Source organism: Protopterus annectens, chromosome 5.part1 (genome assembly GCF_019279795.1).
Source record: "Protopterus annectens isolate FY-2018-M chromosome 5.part1, PAN1.0, whole genome shotgun sequence".
Lineage (NCBI taxonomy): Eukaryota > Metazoa > Chordata > Ceratodontiformes > Protopteridae > Protopterus > Protopterus annectens.
Genome location: NC_056736.1, coordinates 311,663,999 through 311,684,984, shown reverse-complemented (window position 1 = coordinate 311,684,984; position 20,986 = coordinate 311,663,999). Strand labels below are relative to the sequence as shown.

The following is a 20,986-nucleotide window of genomic DNA, read 5'->3' as shown; positions in this document are numbered from 1 at the left end:
CTGGGCATCTGAGATGTCAGGGAGGCAACACTCTGCTGGGACAGATATTTGTCCATTTGGGCGGGGGGGGGGGTTTGCACTGAAGCTGTCTGCCATGATGTTGGCAATGTCTGTGGGTTCAGTGTATTTTTTGTCATTATGGACTAACTCTGAGCATATCTGGGAGTTGCCTCCCAGGTTTCTAACATAACTAAAGAAAGCCTTATGATTATCTTTAGTGTCTTGTGCAATTTTTCTCTCAAAGCTGGCCTTGGATGATTTTATGAGTGATCGTAGTTTTTTGCTAGTACTGATCAGAGATGCCTTCCCTTTTAGGGATTTTGCTCTATCATGTAGTAGCTTCCTCCTTCTGTTGTATAGCTTATTTATGGCTGGGGTCCACCAGATAGGACGCCTGCCTTTGGGGGAATGGGTCTTGGTTTTATTTGGCATAGAATGCGTTTATAAAAGATTCAGCAGACTGGGCTGTAGTTTCCACTGGCCCGGGGGCTTTGAAGGATTCCACTTCAGTTTTAAGAAGTGTGAAGTCAGCTTTTGAGAAGTTCTTCACTGTGGTCTTCTGTGCTGGGGGTGGGGGCGGGATGTGGATTTCCAGTGAGATTAATTTATGGTCCGATCTTACCAATGAGGGGTGTCCCCATGTGATGATCAGGTCTAGTATGTTTTCCCCTCTTGTGAGAGTGGTGACTAGTTGCTCCATAGCATAAGTTTATGAATTCTAGGAACCTTTGGGCTAGGGTGTTGGGGTTTGAGTAATGCTCCCAGTCAATGTTTGGGTAGTTGAAGTCCCCCAATATGATGGTGTTTGGAGAGACCTTCATATTCTCCAGTGTCTTCAGGAAGGCTGAGTGGGGTTCCTGAGTTTGAGAAGGTGGTCTGTAGCATGCTACAAACTGGAAAGCAGTTTTGCCCACTGTTAGTTGCACATGGATGGTCTCTGATGCTTCTTGCAATGCCACGAACCTGGAGATGTGGGTATCCTTGATGAAAATGGATAATCCCCCTCCTTTTGTGGTTCGGTCCAAGTTTTGGGGCCGAAAAGCATGATATGAGGTATAACCTGGTAGTGCTGGGGTGCTCTCGGGAGCCTTGAACCAGGTTTCTGTCACTGCACAGACATTGATGTTCTCCATACTGAGGAAGGCTTCAAGAGCATGTATCTTGAGGTTTAGACTTCTGGCGTTGAGCAGCATTACCCTTAGTTTCTTTCTACTTGTGCTGTCTAAGGAGGTGGGTTTGTCTTTTGAGCCTTGCCTAAAAAAGGCACTATGGGGGTTGGCAAGAGCCTTTGCCAATATCCGAAAGCCCAGGGGTGACAGGTGCAAGCCGTCCCTTGCGAAGCAGCGTGGCTTGTCGAGCATGTCATCCCAGGCAGACAGACACTGGATCCCCTATGAATGACACCAATACTTAAGCCAATTGTTGAAATTGATCATTTTGTCTTTATACTGTGACATCATTCTTGGTGAGGGTAAGATGCTGCTCAAGGTCAATGTCATACCGGCCTGGGCTCCATAATCAGAGAGCTCCACTATGTCTCTTTTCATGTAGTCAAGGGAGGTACGTCTCAGGTCATTCACACCAGCATGGGCAATGACTGAGTCATATTTGTACCTGCTTTGGGAATTTGTGGGCTTGTGTTATGTGGCGGACTCTAGCGCCCGACAGGCAGCTCACTGTGACCCTTTCCTTGTTCAGCCTGGTGAGCGGGACATCAATGTGTCTGACTATAGAGTCACCTATTACAAGTGTATCAGGTATGATGTTAAGCATTAAGGGCTGTGACTGTTTGGCACACTGACTTTGTGAACTATGTGTTGCATGTGTTTTGTTTTGGGGTAGTGGTTGCTTGGATGTCTGCTTTGGAGGTCTCTGCTGCTTTGGCAGATTTTTATTTAGAGTCTCCGAGTATGTTTTTTTGTGTTTGTGTGTTTGGTTTGCAGTTGTGGTAGGTCTATGTGAGTTGTGGTAGGTCTATGTGAGACTGGATTTGTGGTGTGTGTGGCTACCTTCTCCTCCTGACTGGTTACGCCAGTACTAAGTCGAGAGAGCTTAGCCTCCAGTTTGGCTATATGGTTGCATCTCTCACATATATTTGTACTTGTTGGGAGGAGGAGAGGGTTGTCTGTGTACATGAGGCAGTTGTAACATTGCCTCAAGATTCCCAGATTCACCAGCTGGACTGGAGAGGAAGCCAGCAACTGACCTTTTGACATGCTAGAACAGTATAGGGAACTCCTTTGTAACTGAATCAGAAAGGACCAATAGGGGATAAGGTACTCAAGGGGATTCTATGAGAATGTAGTGCTTTTTTTAGTTTATTAGTGCTTAACTTATAAAAATTGCTTATATGAGCAAGTGCAGGGTTTTAGATTGAGACTAGAGTGTTTAGTTTGAGAGTTAGAGCAGTTCCAAGGGAAAAAGTGAACAGTAGACCTTGTGGAGCCGGGAATAGTTTAAACCTGATTAAGTGGCGCTGCCCGATGCTGCGCTATGTGCAAATTCGCGCAAAAGCACGCTAAACCAGGCTTTAAAGCAGGGGGTTAGAAAGAGATAGGAAATGGCCCAAAACGGCCAATAAGCTACAAGTTACTGGGCTGGAACCACTCCTCAAGGGACAGATAGGCTGCTCAGAGCTCCCCACTCTTACTGGTGAACAAAGAAGCTTCCTCCTATCCAAATAAGGATATGGTCCACACAGGAACTATGACACAGCCCAGAGATCAGCAATACCTTAAGACTGGACTATTCTAGTTCAGTAAAGGCGGGAAACAAGGATTTTTTTTTCTTTTTTTTTTTTTTTTTACAAAGTAGCAGAAATTAGGTACAGAAACACAGTAAATGCTTTAATTCGGCTAGTGCACTTGAGTGTGTAGCCTACCAGTTAAACTAAGCAAAAACAAACTTTAAAAGTGCAAAAAACTCAGAAGTACAGGCAGGAATGCAGTAAAACAACTTTGCAGAGCTTATTTAGTTAAAGAAACTCGCTTTTAATGCTTTGCATGCCAGGCACAGAATCCCCTCAACAGCATGTAGGAAATAGACTACAGGGATAGTGCTTTGAGGTGGTCTGCAAAAGATATGCTACTTATGCCCTGTATGTATTCTTTTAGTTCCAACTGTTGGATGTGCCTGGTTAGGTATATACCAAAGGGGGCATTGTAGTCAATGACAGCTCTGAAGAATGCTGAATACAATGGAATAATGACATAATTAGACCTAGATGACATACCTTTGTTTATAAGATGCAAAACACAAAAAGATTTCTTCAGTACTGCAGAGGTCAAAGGCAAGATTACTGTCAATGTGTGTCCCCAAGTCCCTGACTTCTGGGCCGACTCTTAGGGGGTGCGTTGTGAATGTGATAGCTACAAGGGGTGGATAACTTCCCAAAGGATGTTATTATGCATTTCTTGGCATTTAGTTTTAGTTCATGGCTCTGACACAATTTGTCTTTGTCAGCCCTTCCAAGAGAAAGTACAGTTGTGTAAAATCTTACCATAACAGTAGATGCCCTTCAATTCACTGTTGCAGTATTCTTCACCTAAGGAATCTGCTGTCAAGGAAAGCCATCGACCGGCCAGTATATCAAAGCCTTCAGCTCTTACAGGTGCCATACATCACATGTACGCTCCCGCAGCACGACACAGGGCATAAAGGTGATGTACAGACAAAGATACTTAGAACTGAAAAAGCCCCAGGAGGAGCAGAATACTACCAAGGATGAGGAGGAACAAGTGCATCCAGAAGGAAAAACAAAGAAGGAAGAAAGGTCCCTTGGCCATAAGGGCAACCAGAACACATGGCAAGAGTCATGGTAAAGGGGAAAGGAGGGACAGACCAAATACTGCAACAGCAAATAGAAGGTCATCTACTGTTACTGCAAGATTTTACACAACTGTGCTATGCCCTTCCATATCACTGCTGCAGTATTCTTTATCTAAGGGAGAATACAAGAGCTCAGGAGGAAGTCTGGGAGGAGGAAGGCAGCGAAAAACCCTCTACAAAACCATGCAGGGTGCCCCAGCAAAGCCTGCTCTGGCCTTTGAAACAACATCCAATTTGTAGTGTTTAGTGAAAGTATGAACAGAGGACCAAGTAGCAGCCCCAAGGATGGAATTGATATCCAGACCATTGAAAAAGGCACCAGAGGTTGCAACTGCCCTAGTAGAATGTGCCTTTGCAGTCAAGGAAAGACATTTGACATGAAAAGAATAACAAAATAAAACGGCCTTAGAAATCCAGGAGAGGATGGTTTGCTTAGAAATGGCCAAACCCAAAGTTCTGGGATGAAAAGAAACAAACAGTTGCTCATTTTTGCATAAAACTTTAGTTTTGTCTAAATATTATCTGAGCTGTCTATGCAAATCCAAAGTATAAAGGACCTTCTCACTGGCAGATTGCAGGGAAGGAAGATGAATACACTGATTAAGGGACAACGCACTGACCACCTTGGGCATAAAAGGAGGACTGATGCATTTGATAGAATAGCAAGCAATTTGTGAAGTGGAGCCCAGAAGGGAAATGGGTGAAGCTTTACCCTCAAAGGTTAGAAGGTCAGAAACCACCTTAGAAACCTGAGAAAAGACAGCCAAAACAAACCTGTTCATATGAGTCTGGCAGTTAATGGCCTTAAAGGACAAGGTGGCAGCAGTGTAAACTTTCTTGCCCAACTTTTCCATGGTCCTACTATCCTTATCAAAAGGCAGCAGCTTGGTAGAGGGGAAACGATTTGGATGGCTTGTTTGAAAAAAATGAAAATGTTCATCTGTGTTAGCTTGTCTGGCAGGAGATTTGTGTATAGTACACTCTCACTTAATCGGCACCAGTGGGGATTGGTAGATGCTGGTTAAGTGTAGTTTCCGGTTGCTTGAGAGATGCTTTGCGATTTTTGATTGGTTCATATACCAGCATACAAGTCAATCAAAAATTGCAAAGCGAAGCCTCTTCTGTTCTATGTGGAACAAATTCTGAGAAGTACAAACAAGCGTTTGTACTTCTCAGATTTTGCAATGAAGAGTACAGATACTAGTTAAATATCACTGAATACAGGGAAGTATTAACCATTTGCAACTGTCAGAGCTAAGTTTGAATCACTGTACTGTGAAGAATGAATTCTGTGAAGATGCCTGAATTACATTAGTCATACGGCAATGAAAAAGATTATAAATTCAGATTAAATGCAGTGCTAATCACACGTCCGTGCACTGTAAATAGATGAAGGGGAAAAGCTATATTACAGGTGTTTATACTGCAGGGTATGTGCTTTTATTTTAGAAAGTGTACGATATACGAAGAAAAAGAGTGAGTATTTTGAGCAAATGTGTAAACTAACAACTATAACTGTTTGTAATATAAAGGCAGTTGATTATGTAGATTTAAATACAAATGAAAAGATTTTTCCTTTGTCTGTTCCGGTATTGCAAGACAGAATGAGATACTAATCCTATAAAAATGTAGTGTTAAACTTGATTATATACTGCACTTACTAGATTAAGGAAAAAACTTTCTTCATGACTGCCTGGAAAAATGTGACCCCTAATTATATGGTGATGCAATACCGAATAATTTGATATTGAGGAAATTAAAAGCAATTTACTGAAACTAGGTATAGATAAAAAGTATAGTAAACTCATCAACCGGTATCATATCTAATAATAGAACTGCTTAACACTGGTGATTTGCATTACATTCCAGCAAATAGTAAAATATCTAACATTAAAAAGAGCCAAGTATACTGAGCTGCCTCTGCTATGTTCACATGCAAGGGATGTTAGCCAGGGAGGAGCAAGTGGAAGACTAACTGATGGCAAATGTCCCGAGAATGTAATAAAAGTTCACATAGAAAGACTGGTTGCCATAGCTGAAGGAAATGGCCTAGCCCTGATGAACACATCATGTGTATGGAGCCTGATTAGGATTACAGGTAAAATAAAGAAGACGTGCAAAATTTTTTAACAGCCATGCTTAATTTAATTTACTGTCCAGGTGACATGACCATAATGGATCTTTAAGACATATTTGAGATAAAACAGAAGCTAGCAGATTCCCCTCAATCCCTGTTGCTAATGCTGATAGGTAAACAAGGTCATGTGTCTTGTGTTGGTCAAAGCAGGTATGTGATGCAGTCTGCAGAAATATGCTGGCACAAAATATGAGCGCACAGATTTCAATAAAAAGTACGAGTTGTACTTGTATGTATATATGTGCGTGTGTATATATATACATATATATACACACACACACACACACACACACACACACATATATATATATACATACATATACAAACACACACACACACACACACACACACACACACACATATATACATACAAATATATACATACACAAACAAACACATATTAATAAGCATGTTGTGATGTTGTGCTTGGGATGGAATAATAAACCAGACAGTACGTGTACTGCAAGTTTAAATATATAATCTTTGAAAATGGATTATGGCTATTGAAATATAATATGAAACAAGAAAGATCTGTAGATATTGGATATGTATGAAAAGGAAGATAACATCTGTTGGGCAAGGTATACTTTTTAGCACTAAGCTACCATGAGGCAACTTGTCTGGCATGGCTGGCTGTTTGAGGTCTGAATGCGTTTGAAGGTGGAAACAACTGAACCCTACATTCATGATTAAAGAGACAACATGAATGGTAAGGCAGCTAAAGGATTAGGATGAAGAATACAAATAAGGGTGTGTATTGGTGGAAAGGCTGCAGAGCACATACATAATTATTGCTAAATCAAGAAAAAATATCTAATGATATAACTTCACAAGTACTAAGAAATATTAAACTGGGGAAGAGTAGAGTTAGACAACTAAAATGATGAAGGATTAGCATCACACTATAAAGATGAATGCTACTAAATTGCACAATTTATAACAATGCATGAATGGAGTTGTGTCTTACTATGTCTTGTCATGATGATGTACATGTTATAAGCACAATCATGTTAAAGGAGAACTGCATCCACAGACTCAAAAAACACATTTATTTCACCATGGTTTGGTATTTCTTACATTGTAAAATCTCTTAGGGACTATTTACATGTTTTTTAAATATTTTCATACGTAATTTCTGAGTCTGATCACATGGGGTCTGGCATCTTGAAGTAATTCTGATTGTTTAGTCTGCCTCCAGGTATCCCACAATGCAATGCTTGTCTGTAAAAAGTTACATACCACAGGCCTCTTTGTTCCTAAAGCTCCTGTCACTGCATTTATTTTACATGCATACTCTGCTGTCTTTCAGTCAGTTAATTTTAAGTAACATTTCATGCCGTTCAATGATTACTTAAAATAAAAACATAGCAAATGCCACAGAACAGACTTTCAAAGTGCTTTTTACTGCTGCTTCTTTTTAGAATGGCTAAACTGCAGTTTTTTTATTGCGAACCCTGAATTCTACTGCTTTGACTCATCTCCCATCCCCCTTCACACCTAACTTCCCTAGCTGTCAAAGTGCTAAGGGTAATTTGAGCTATTGCCTGCTGTGATTGACAGCTCACAGCAGGAGGCTTGACTCATGTACTATTTCCTTGTTCCAGCCTTTACTTTCTGTATGGGTAGGGGAAGGACCAGGCAGCTGTGACATCACAGCATGGGTAGGTTTTTGGGTCATGGTGATGTCAGTCTTGGGAGGAAATTGAAAACTACCTGTATTCACTGGCCTTGATGACATCAATGAATTGGAGACTTTTCCAGGGCGGGATAAAAGTTTTTCGAAAGTGAAACCACCACACAGTACAGTAAGGTACTGTTCTAGTGAAGAGAAACAGTTAATTTAAAATATTTTAAATGCTGTGTTGTTGTTTATTCATAGCAGGGACAATAAATATGGAAAACAAGGACAGAGAAGTTGAGCATTTAATAACAGAATCCCTTTGTTGTCCTTTAAATAACAGCAAAAAAATTAAAAAAGACATTTTAAGATACCTTTTTAACTTCTATTGAACTGATAAAGTGTCATGTGAGATACAGATGTAACAGCCAAGCAGTGAAGCACAAGGAGATAAGACTGAGACCTGCTAATGAAGTCTATGCTGTAGTCCTGGACATTTGTTTTAGTCTTCTTTTAGCATGCTATGGGCCTTTGCACAAGCTGCTTAACTAGTACAATTGAGTCACCCTTGCAAAGAAGCACTAGTACTTGGCTGTCTTAAATGGTTAGCAAATGATTAAAACAAATGCCAAGCACTATTCATGCCTGACAATGATCTGTGGAGAAGGAATGCTTAATTCAATAAAATCATGTTTTAACTCCATAACCCTTGAAAAGTAATGCACCTCTCCTAAACATTTTCTTTGGTTTCACCCATTTTAATAAAGTATTTACATATCTTTATCTTCTATTGAAAAACTGCTCCTTATAGGAATAGAGAGGAGACCAAGGACTGACACTCATCACTGATGCACCTTCTCATTCGGTCTCTATTCTTCCGCATGCACACTATGTCACATGGCCTACTAAGCAATCTATCACTCAAATTACTTTAGAGCATTACATTCATTAAGTGCAGCTTCACAGTTGCACAACTAACCTCTCACAAGTCGGTATCAATAGCTTTAGTTTAAATACATGTAAATTACACTTTGCTTGTAGTCCAAAGAAATCCATCAGGCATATCACCGTGTCAAGATTTTTTACTTGCATATTTCACAAAACATTAAAACGGAGTTGACTGAATCGTTACTGCTCAGACACTTACCTTTATCTACTTCTGAAAGCTTTTCAACTGGCTCCATGACACATGCAGATCTTTGTGGCCCTGTTAAGAAATAGCCAATAAATATCAGTAAGCTAATCACTACAGCAATGTGTTGAACAAAAAATACTGTATTCATTACTTTCTACTGCATAGAAGGATGCCACAAATGTTTCAGTTAATAATGATGGCAGGCGATGCGAGTCTCCAGAGAAGACACTACTTAAGTTATAAGTTCACGATGAACATCATTTGGCCATTCACTGTACAGCACTTCACCTCTGTAAATGCTATTGGCCATTCACTGTACAGCACTTCACCTCTGTAAATGCTAATCTGTAGAATACTGAAGTATTCACATTAGAATATGGGTCATTCTTAGCCTTCATATTCTTGATACATAAAAGAAGCAGGCGAACAAGAAATTTGATCTAAGAGCTTAGAATCTTAGAAGAAAAGAAAACCCAGCATAATTCTAAGGATAAAAACTGAGAACTACACTGATTAGCCAGTAAAAAAAAAAATTCTCATCAGCGTCAACAGTGAATAATAAAAATAAAAAAATGCTGCTAAGCCACATCAGGAGACTGTAACCATAAATCATAGAACAATCAACAATAATAATATTTTTAGCACTTCCATTCATTTTATTACCCAACTTTATCAGAGATAGATCAAATTCAAACCCCCAACTTAGATATACTCCCCTTTTTATAATAGTTGATCAATTACTATTTATAAAAAATGTTTCATTCCATTGTTGAACTTGCTTATCAAGAGCTAAAATACTTTATAATGCTCAAACATTCATAGCACAGGTGTACTTTTCAGAGGGTCTATATCAGCAAATCGAAACATGACATACCCGAACACCTCCACATCAACACATAATGATCGAGCTACGAAAAATATGAATGCTCACATCAGCAAATTTTTTTCCCGGAGAGGATATATTGCTTGGCCTAAGTCGGGAACTTGCCCTTTTCTCCACTGTAGAACAATCTCAGATTTGCTATATTTAGTTAGGGGGGATGTGGGGGTGAAGCCCCCCACTTTCATAGTGTTTGACAGTGTGCTTGGGTTTTGGTCGGCCAAGTGATTTTTTTTTTTCCCCTGGGAAAAAATTTGCTGAAGTGGCTGTTCGTAGTTCGATACTAATGTGTTGATGATTAGGAGTTCGGGTATGTCACATTTCAATTTAGTGATATAGACCCCGTTTAAGATACCAAATTTGGAAAAAAATTGTGGCTTTTTAACCTTAAAATAACCTTTTTCAACTTTGTCAATCACCCCCTCATCACCAAGGTCATACAACATTTGAGCTATCCTATTGTATGACCAATTAACTTCATTAAAGGCACTAATTTCATAGTTCACCTTATTGTTCAAATACTGTTCCATCTTGGTAGAGTAGTCAAAATAATTCATTTAAATTCCCCCTCCCCTTTGTCCAGTTTATTTATGAAGGCACAAATGTTAGAGAAGCCTCCTTTCCAAGAGTGTAACTGCAACACTGAAGGACCTGTTTACCTAGCCCAATGTTTAACCTGTGACACATTTTATATTGGAAAGACTGAGAGGGCTTTAAGACAAAAGGAGTTATGAACATTGTTATGCCATGAGGAAAAAAGACAGTAGAAATGAATTGTAGAGACACAGTACTGATTATAAAGATTTAAAAAAATGTTTATTCTTTATTTTAGAAAGGGTACATGAGAATGTTTTGTGAGGGGGAATGGGATAATTTTTGGAAAAAAAAGAGCTTGTTTGGCAGCTTAAATTAGCTGCCTCACACTCCTCTGGTATCAATGATAAAGTCTTGATTAATAGTACTTTACTTTTATTTTAAGCAGGGACGCTAAGAATGTGTGAGCATTAAAATATATTTTTACCCCTTGATAAGCCTTTTAAATGTGTTAAACAATGGAATAAAAACTTTATAAAACGTTTTATAAAATAATTTAAGAAAGTATTTTATTATTAACTGGGTTCCTGTAATGTTTTTGATTGGATAATTGATTATTATGAAAAGGGGAGTGTATATATAAGTTAAGGGTTTGAATTTGATGCATTTCTGATGAAGTTCTGTAATAAAATGAACAAAAGTGCTAAAAATATTATTGTTGATGAATGTTTTATTATTTTATGGTTACAGTCTGCTGACGTGGCTTAGCAGCGTTTCTTTTTATTTTTATAACTACACTGGTGCCTGTCTTATTCGTTCAAGCATGCTGAACAAAATATACTGCAGAGTACGAACCGTGCAACTCACAAAAGAGAGAAGGATCTTTAAATTTTACTGAAGCAATATTAAATAATACAGTTGTATGACAGTACTAATCAAAATGCTACATCTTAAAAGGGTTAGGTTTGAAGGGTGCAATAAACAGCTGCACTTCTTATAAGCAGTGCACTACTTTTTTTTTCCTCTAGAAGTACTTGCATCTTCAGGGTGTAAGCACAGACAGCCTTAGGCATAGGCCAACTAGGCGGCCGCCTAGGGTGCCAATCTGGCAGGGGCACTTTTCCAGCATTTATTTGGTGTAGGCAGACCAGGATGTGGGCACCAGGTGGTGTGTGGGAGGCGTCATGGAGCCCTGGGTGCAATGCCAGGTCTTTGTGATATAAAAAAGGAGACCACAATAAATAATTTCAAAACTTTTCCCACCTTTAATGTGACCTATAACCCGTACAATTCAACTGAAAAACAAACAAAGCTGTTAGGGGAAAAAATATAAAAAAATAAAAAATGTACAATACGCTGGTTGCATAAGTGTGCACACCCTTTAACTAATACTTTGTTGAAGCACCTTTTGATTTAATTACATAATTCAGTCTTCTTGGGTAGGAGTCTGTCAGAATGGCACAACTTGACTTGGCAATATTTGCCCACTCTTCCTTGCAAAAGGGCTCCAAATCTGTCACACTGCGAGGGCATCTCTTGTGCACAGCTCTCTTCAGGTCACACCACAGATTTTCTATTGCATTTAGGTTTGAGCTCTGCCTGGGCTATTCCAAAATGAGAAGTTATGTACCTACCATAACGTTCCATGTTAGTTGTCTTCTCTCGCCTTCTTTCTTGCTTGATGGGTTCGGGGCCGATCCTCGGCTCTGACTCGGCACTTGCTAAGCTCGAGAGTCACTTTTACCAGCTCGAGGCAGCCCCATATCCCATGATGCAAGGCGGTAAGTACCCAGATCTCATTTGATGACAAAAGGGCAATAGCACCTAGCATAATAACTTCCAAAAGGAAGAAAGAAGGAGAGAAAAAAACCTGCAGGATGGTAGAAGGACCAGCTCTGTATGGTCTTCAGAAGTATAACTCCTAGTAGAGAAAGGTCTGTCCAGGCCTGGGGGAAGGAGGGAGGGTCGCAAGAAAGAAGGCGAGAGAAGACAACTAACATGGAACGTTATGGTAGGTACATAACTTCTCAATGTTAAGTTGTCAATCTCGCCTTCATTCTTGCTTGATGGGACCGCGCCCCTAGCACCTCTATCCTGGGTGGCTCAATGGAACAGACTCTTGAGAACTGTAGAGCCAAAGCTGGCTCTGTCCCTGGAGGCCAAATCCAATTTGTAATGGGAAACAAATGTATGAGGAGTGGCCCAAGTGGCTGCTGCACAAATAGTGTCTAAAGGAAGTCTAGCTTGAAAGGCTGTAGAAGTAGCTAAGCTTCTGGTTGAATGTGCTTTTGGTTTCGAAAGCACAGCTGTTTTCCCCTGAGCCGATAAATTTCAGAGATGACAGAAGAAAGCCATCTAGACAAGGTCACTTTTGAGACAGGAAGGCCTTTCTTGTTATCAGCATAGGAAACAAAGAGTTGATCGGATTTTCTGAATTGTTTTGTTCTGTCCAAATAATATCTGAGTTGGCGGTGGACATCAAGATAATGTAATTTTTGTTCCGATCTGTTTGAATAGTTTGGAAAAATACAGGAGATCAATGGCTTGATTCAAATTAGTCTTTGAGGCGACCTTAGGCAAAAAGGTCGGATTAGTTCTCAGTGATACTCTGTCTTTGTGGAAGACCAAATAGGGGGGGGCGAACAGATAGAGCATGAAGATCAGACACCCTCCTAGCTGATGTAATAGCAACCAGGAATAAAGTTTTCCATGAAAGAAATTTCAGGGAACAAGAAACAGCTGGCTCGAAGGGGGGAAGAATCAAGGATGTCAGCACTAAATTTAGGTCCCATTGAGGAGGAGGACTCCTGACTGGAGGCTTCAGGAGGAAAATTCCTTTCAAGAAGGTTTTACAAAGCCTGTGGGACATAATGTTGTGATCTGCGAACCCGACATGAAAGTTCGAGATAGCAGCCAACTGAACTTTGACTGTGGAAGAAGAGGAACCCGTGTGAAAAATCTCCGCTAAGAAATCCAAAACTGCTTGAACTGGAGCAGTGAAGGGATCAATATTCTTGGCTTTAGCCCAATAAGAAAAACGTTTCCATTTGCTAGTATAAAAGAGCAAGTTATGAAAGATAGAGATGGGGTTTTAGTGGAAAATGACACATGGAGATTCTACAATAATAATAAGCAAAGTTATAACTCAAATTTTAGAGAAAGAGTTCAATTCCTGACCACTTATACTAATGATAACAAGAAGATCACACAAATTATAGGACAGCATTGGCCAGTATTAACGGTGGATGAAAGAACAAGGAAAGTAATAGGAGAAACACCAGGATTCATATATAGAAACAATAGAAACCTAAAAAGATTGCTATGTAAGACACACAAAAAAGAACTATCCTCAGTCCCGAGACTATGCTTTAACTTAGGTACCTTTGCATGTAATAAATGTAATATGTGCAAGCACATTACTGAGGTCCAGGAGTTTACACACCCAACCTTGAATTATGAATTCAAGCCTAGTTTCTATGCCACATGCAATACATGTAATGTTATATACCTTGCAACATGTGAATTCTGCACAGCTTTTTACATAGGACTCACTAAAAGAGAGCTTAGAAAAAGGATCTATAACCACACATATGATATTAGAAAAAATAATGAAACCAATGCACTGGCCAAGCATATAAAAGAAAATATAACACATAGCTTTAAATTTAGAGTTTTGCAAATAGTTGAGACAAATACACATGGAGGAGAATCAGTGAATATGCTTGAACTAAAGGAACTTCATTGGATCCTAAGGATGAGGGCACACTACCCCCCGGGTTTGAACCAGTATGTTCCAATGAGACCAATACTAAGATAATTCTAATATTTAAACTAGATGCTTGGCCTGTACTTTCTAGGTTATTATAGACCTTGTGAGACTATATATAGATCTAGATTTATATTAAGATTTTGCCTAGGTAGGTGGAAATACTACTTGAATATACACATATACATACATCTTATTTTACTTTTATTATGTTAAATAACTTACATATTCATGATTAATCGTAACAAGAGAATACTATGTGGATGTATGAAGATCGCACACACCCTATACATATGTAGCTATTTGGAAATGTTTAACTTACTCTTATTCTTATAATATAATATTATACAAAACAAGCAAGATCATTTATTTATTTACTATTATTATTTATTTATTTACTATCATTATCTATATATATTTTTTTATTTTGTATTATTTATTCATCTGATTATTCATTTGTATATTCACATTGATAGGCATATATTAGACAGTATATATGTCCAATATTAATCAAATAGGATATAATATATTCATAACTGATAGGAACTGTCAGCAGTACGGTCATTTATACATGTTTTTATTCCTTCAGCATATTTTTTATTTGTCCATATATATTTTTTCAGGTATAATATATATCATGTTACATATGTATTTGTAGATATATATATATTTATTCACTTGTTTACTTATAGATTCTTACTTGCTCATACATTAGTGTATATATTGATCTACTTATTTATTTATTTATTTATTTATTTATTTGGTGATCGATACATGAACTGTTATGATGAAGTAATTAATGTTGGTGATGCGTTAAATATGTAGTTATGAAACATGATTTCCACATAGATAATTAGGAGTTTGAATATACTTTCTAAGTATCTTTTTAGTAACTATTTTTAGTAACTATTGATGTATGTGCTAGATTATTACATCTATATATATATATTTTGGTTCTTAACATTTGAGATATGTATATATATATATACATTATATATATCTCTTATTACCTGCTTTCACAATATACAATTTTTATATTTAGTTTAGTTTTAAATATGCTATTTAAAGAATTCACAATGCAGCTTGATTTTCAGAAGACACTTTAAAATGTGTATAAATGATGACCTGATACCATAGGATGAATGCTATCAGCACTAAATGTGAGCATGACTTTAAAAGTAAATTACGCTCTTTTATTAAAGAAAGATGGTTGTTAATTAATTAACTAATTAGATAAATGGTGTAATGAAGGATTACAGAGTACTATTTAAGCTGAGCTGCTCTATTTTATAATGAAATCTGATGAAGCGTATCAAGGATACGTGAAAGCGCTCATTTCATTTGTTTTATTTGTTCGAATAAAGAAGAAGTTGGATTTTTACTGTGGACTGGTGATTACTTCATAGGAACAGAACTGTTTCAGCCGTTTTGCTCTGGTTCACCTGTGTTATTTATTCGTATATAGTATAAATCCTCCTGGTAGAGGATTTTAAGGAAGCTACTATGATGTCTCTAACAGGGTTAGAGATCAAAGGAAGCCTGGCTAAGGAAGGAAGTGGAGCAACCATGCTGTGAGGTTGAGAGAAGGGATTGACCGGTGCAGCTGACCGGATTGGTGAATCAGAAGATCTGGCACTGGGTCCAGATGCCACGGCTGCACCAAAAGATGACGATGAAGGAACGGAAACCAAATTTGTCGAGGCCAATAAGGAGCAATGAGGATCAATTTGGCTCTCAAAACGGTAGCTTTCTGGATAACTTGAGGGATCAGAGGAAATGGAGGAAAAGCATAAAGAAGTCCCTGGGGCCAATCCTGGGTCAGAGCGTCTCTGGGGGGATGGCCTAGCAGTGGGAAGAGAGAGAAGAAGTCTGGGCATTTGCTGTTTTGGGGAGTAGCAAAAAGATCGCAACATGGGTGACCCCATTCCAGAAAAATCTCTTCCACTATAGATTGTTTGAGAGACCACTCGTGAGGCATGAGAATAGCTCTGCTCAATCTGTCCGCTAAAATGTTGGTTTTCCCAGGGATATGCGTTGCTACCAGAAACCGATGAGAGGAGATCGCCCATTGCCAAAGTCTGAGCTTCTCGACACAAGGGTAGGACTTGGTTCCGCCCTGTTTGTTGATATACCAAACTACAGACATGTTGTCTGTGTGGACCGCAATTGTCCCCACCGGAAGAACGTCGCTGAGGGCTTGCAACGATAAAAGCACTGCTCTCATCTCTAGGACATTTATGTGCAGGTGGTATTCAAAAGGTTGCCACGTCCCATGAACCATCCTGCCCTGATAATGCCCCCCACCCGATCAGGAGGCATCCGTAGTGACAGTGGCTACCGGGATGGGGTACAAAGTGTCTGCCTTGGTGAATCTGGGAGAAGTGATCCACCAAGCAAGATGATTCTTGCAAATCTGTGTCACCAGTATTTGGTGACGCATTGGAAGTTGCTGGTAAGACCACTGAGTGAACAACATCCATTTAAAAGGCGCATATAGAAGCGAGCCAGGGGAAGAAGGGTAATGGCCGCAGCCATGAGGCCTAACACCTTTAGAACCATTCTGGCCTGAACCTTCTTGTTGGCTAGAATGATCCTGACGTGACTTTGAATGTCTGAGATTCTTTGATCTGTAAGGGTAGCTGACATCCGAACAGTGTTTAAGTTTGCGCCTATGAAAGTAATAGACTGGCAGGGCAATAAGGATGATTTTTCGGAGTTGATCGAGATGCCCAAATGAGAACAAAGATTTATTGTGTAATCCCTGGCTTGAAGAAGCTGATGCCTGGTGGTGGCTGAAAGGAGCCAGTCGTCGAGATACGGAAACACCTGGAATCCTTGACGTCTCAGGTGAGCCGTGACCACTGCCATACATTTGGTGAACACTCTGGGGGCTGTAGTGAGACCAAAGGGCAGGGCTCTGAACTGGAAATGACTGACCCCAGCCGAAGCGGAGAAATCTCCTGGAGCGTCTGAATTTTTATGTGATAGCACGCATCCTGAAGATCTATTGAGCACATCCAGTTGTCCTTCTGTAAGAAGGGCAGAATTGACTGAAGAGTGACCATTCGAATCTTGTCTTCCTCACAGACTTGTTGAGTCTGCTGAGATCCAATATTGGTCTCCAGTCTCCCGTCTTTTGGGGACCAAAAGAACCTTGAGTAGATTCCGGCTCTGAATGATCTGCTGTAACTGGCTGAATGGCTCTTTTTGCAGTAGTTTTAAGACTTCTAACTCTGCAATTTCCTTAGACCGGTGGTACATCTGGAAGGAATTTGAGTGACAGAAAGGACTTTCCTCGAAAGGAATTTTGTAACCCTCGGATATGATCGACTGTACCCATCTGTCTTGAGTGAGGGAACGCCAGGCTTCTGGGTACAGCGATAGTCTCCCCCCGACTGCCTCCAAGGAAGGACAGCCGGGCAACACCTCAGGGATGCTGAAAGGGCTTGTCAGAGAGAGGCTCTGCTTCCTGGTTTTGTGGACCCTCTGCCTCTAGAGCGGCGTCTGTTATTGTTACCCCTCTGCCTCTAGGGGTAAACTGACCACGTGAACTGAGTGACTCCTTGGGATTTATGGAACCACATTTTGCCACCCTTCTGCCCTTTGGGGTAAGGTATAGAAGGGTGGAAAACGGACCTCACGCAGAAAGAGTCTTGCCGTCCTGCTCACACCTGGTCAACATTTCCTTCACTTGAGGGCCAAACAAGGCTGACCCATCAAAGGGAGAGTTTGTGAAGGACGCCTTAAAGGGATCTGCAAAATTACAGAGCTGCATCCAGGCTTGGCGCCTAAGAGCCACACCTGTACCTGCGGCCCTACCGCTCCATCTGCAGCATATGATATCAGTCGCATGGAGGAGTTAGCAATAGAATTAAGGGTTCCTAGCTGCAGCAATTTTTCTTGGGCCCCTGCAGCTGTAGGATCCTGTACTACTTCACCTAGCTCCTTAAGGATATCCCTCTGGAGTCTGGTGAAGTGACATAATGATCAAGCTACGAAAAATATGAATGCTCACTTCAGCAAATTTTTTTTCCCCGGGCGGGATATATTGCTTGGCCTAAGTCGGGAACTTGCCCTTTTCTCCACTGTAGAACAATCTCAGATTTGTTATATTTAGTTAGGGGGGATGTGGGAGTGAAGCCCCCCACTTTCATAGTGTTTGACAGTGTGTTTGGGTTTTGGTCGGCCAAGTGATTTTTTTTTTCCCCCTGGGAAAAAATTTGCTGAAGTGGCTGTTCATAGTTCGATACTAATGTGTTGATGATTAGGAGTTCGGGTATGTCACGTTTCAATTTAGTGATATAGACCCCGTTTAAGTTACCAAATTTGGAAAAATTTGTGGCTTTTTAACCTTAAAATAACCTTTTTCAACTTTGTCAATCACCCCCCTCATCACCTAGGTCATACAACATTTGAGCTATCCTATCGTATGACCAATTAACTTCATTAAAGGCACTAATTTCATAGTTCACCTTATTGTTCAAATACTGTTCCGTCCTGGTACAGTAGTCAAAATAATTCATTAAAATTCCCCCTCTACTTTGTCCAGTTTATTTATGAAGGTACAAATCTTACAGAAGCCTCCTTTCCAAGAGTGTAACTGCAACACTGAAGGGCCTGTTTACCTAGCCCAATGTTTAACCTGTGACACATTTTATATTGGAAAGACTGAGAGGGCTTTAAGACAAAAGGATTTATGAACATTGTTATGCCATGAGGAAAAAAGACAGTAGAAATGAATTGTAGAAACACAGTACTGATTATAAAGATTTCAAAAAATGTTTATTCTTTATTTTAGAAAGGGTACATGAGAATGTTTTGTGAGGGGGAATGGGATAATTTTTGGAAAAAAAAGAGCTTGTTTGGCAGCTTAAATTAGCTGCCTCACGCTCCTCTGGTATCAGTGATAAAGTCTTGATTAATAGTGCTTTACCTTTTTTTTAAGCAAGGACGCTAAGAATGTGTGAGCATTAAAATATATTTTTACCCCTTGATAAGCCTTTTAAATATGTTAAACAATGGAATAAAAACTTTATAAAACATTTTATAAAATAATTTAAGAAAGTACTTTATTGTTAACTAGGTTCTTGTAATGTTTTTGTTTGGATAATTGATTAATTATTATGAAAAGGGGAGTGTATAAGTTAAGGGTTTGAATTTGATGTATTTCTGATGAAGTTCTGTAATAAAATGAACAAAAGTGCTAAAAATATTATTGTTGATGATTGTTTTATTATTTTATGGTTACAGTCTGCTGACGTGGCTTAGCAGCATTTTTTATTTTTATAACTACACTGGTGCCTGTTTTATTCGTTCAAGCATGCTGAACAAAATACACTGTAGAGTACGAACCATGCAACTCACAAAAGAGAGAAGGATCTTTAAATTTTACTGAAGCAATATTAAATAATACAGTTGTATGACAGTACTAATCAAAATGCTAGATCTTAAAAGGGTTAGGTTTGAAGGGTGCAATAAATAGCTGCACTTCTTATAAGCAGTGCACTGCTTTTTTTCTCTAGAAGTACTTGCATCTTCGGGGTGCAAGGGTAACAACAATCTTGTTGTGGTGCAATCTGAATGTTAGCAGTTAACCTATATATATATATATATATATATATATATATATATATATATATATATATATATATATATATATATATATATATATATACATACACACACACACACACACACACACTGGATATAAAAAGTCTACGCACCCCTGTTAAAATGCCAGGTTTTTGTGATATAAAAAAGGAGACCACAATAAATAATTTCAAAACTTTTCCCACCTTTAATGTGACCTATAACCCGTACAATTCAATTGAAAAACAAACAAATCTGTTAGGGGAAAAAATATAAAAAAATAAAAAATATACAATATGCTGGTTGCATAAGTGTGCACACCCTTTAACTAATACTTTGTTGAAGCACCTTTTGATTTAATTACATAATTCAGCCTTCTTGGGTAGGAGTCTGTCAGAATGGCACAACTTGACTTGGCAATATTTGCCCACTCTTCCTCGCAAAAGTGCTCCACATCTGTCAGACTGCGAGGGCATCTCTTGTGCACAGCCCTCTTCAGGTCACACCACAGATTTTCTATTGCATTTAGGTCTGAGCACTGCCTGGGCTATTCCAAAACCTTAATTTTCTTCTGGTGAAGCCATTCTTTTGTTTATTTGGATGTATGCTTGGGATCACTGTCATACTGAAAGGTTAAATTCCTCTTCATCTTCAACTTCCTAGCAGATGCCTGAAAGTTTTAGGCCAAAAGTGACTGGTATTTGGAACTGTTCATAATTCCCTCCACCTTGACTACAGCCCCAGTTCCAGCTGAAGAAAAGCAACCCCAAAGCATGATACTGCCACCACCATGCTTCACCATGGAGATGGTGTCCCTTTGGTGATACAAAGTGCTATTTTTGTGCCAAATGTACCTTTTGGAATTGTGGCCAAAAAGTTCAACCTTGGTCTCATCAGGCCATAGCACATTTTCGCACATGCTATTGGGAGACTTGACGTATTGTTTTGTAAATTTTAGCTGGGCCTGGATATTTTTCTGTGTAAGAAAAGGCTTCCATCTTGCAACCCTACCCCATAGTCCAGCCATATGGAGAATATGGGAGATTGTTATCACATGTAGTACACAACCAGTACCTGCCAAAAATTCCTGCAGCTCCTTCAGTGTTGCTGAAGGTCTCTTGGCAGCCTCTCTGACCAGTTTTCATCTTGCCTTTTCATCAATTTTGAAGGGACGTCCAGTTCTTTGCAACGTCACTATTGCCCCATATTTTCTCCAGTTTTTGATGACTGTCTTCACTGTGTTCCATCGTTTATCCAATGCTGAGGAAATGTTTTTGTATCCTTCTCCTGAATGATACCTTTCAACAATGAGATCCCCCTTTGATGCTGTGTAAGCTCTCTGCAAACCATGGCTTTTGTTGTAGCAGGCAACTGACTAAATGTAATGAAAATCCTACTAGGACAGCTGAACTTTATTTGGGGTTAATCACAGTCTCTTTAATTGATGGCAGATGTGTACCCAAGAAGACTAAATGCTGTAATTAAATCAAAAGGTGCTT

The 20,986-nt window shown here is 39.3% G+C and overlaps 1 protein-coding gene across 3 annotated transcripts in view; it reads right to left on the bottom strand.

The window, feature by feature from the left end:
- Positions 1 to 20,986, bottom strand: part of DZIP1 (DAZ interacting zinc finger protein 1) — a 1,252,063-nt gene that overhangs the window by 463,093 nt on the left and 767,984 nt on the right. For all 3 annotated transcript variants that reach the window (XM_044072991.1, XM_044072990.1, XM_044072992.1), the window contains exon 12: positions 8,731 to 8,790. In XM_044072991.1, the coding sequence (XP_043928926.1) occupies positions 8,731 to 8,790 (60 nt within the window). The remainder of the gene's footprint in view (positions 1 to 8,730; positions 8,791 to 20,986) is intronic.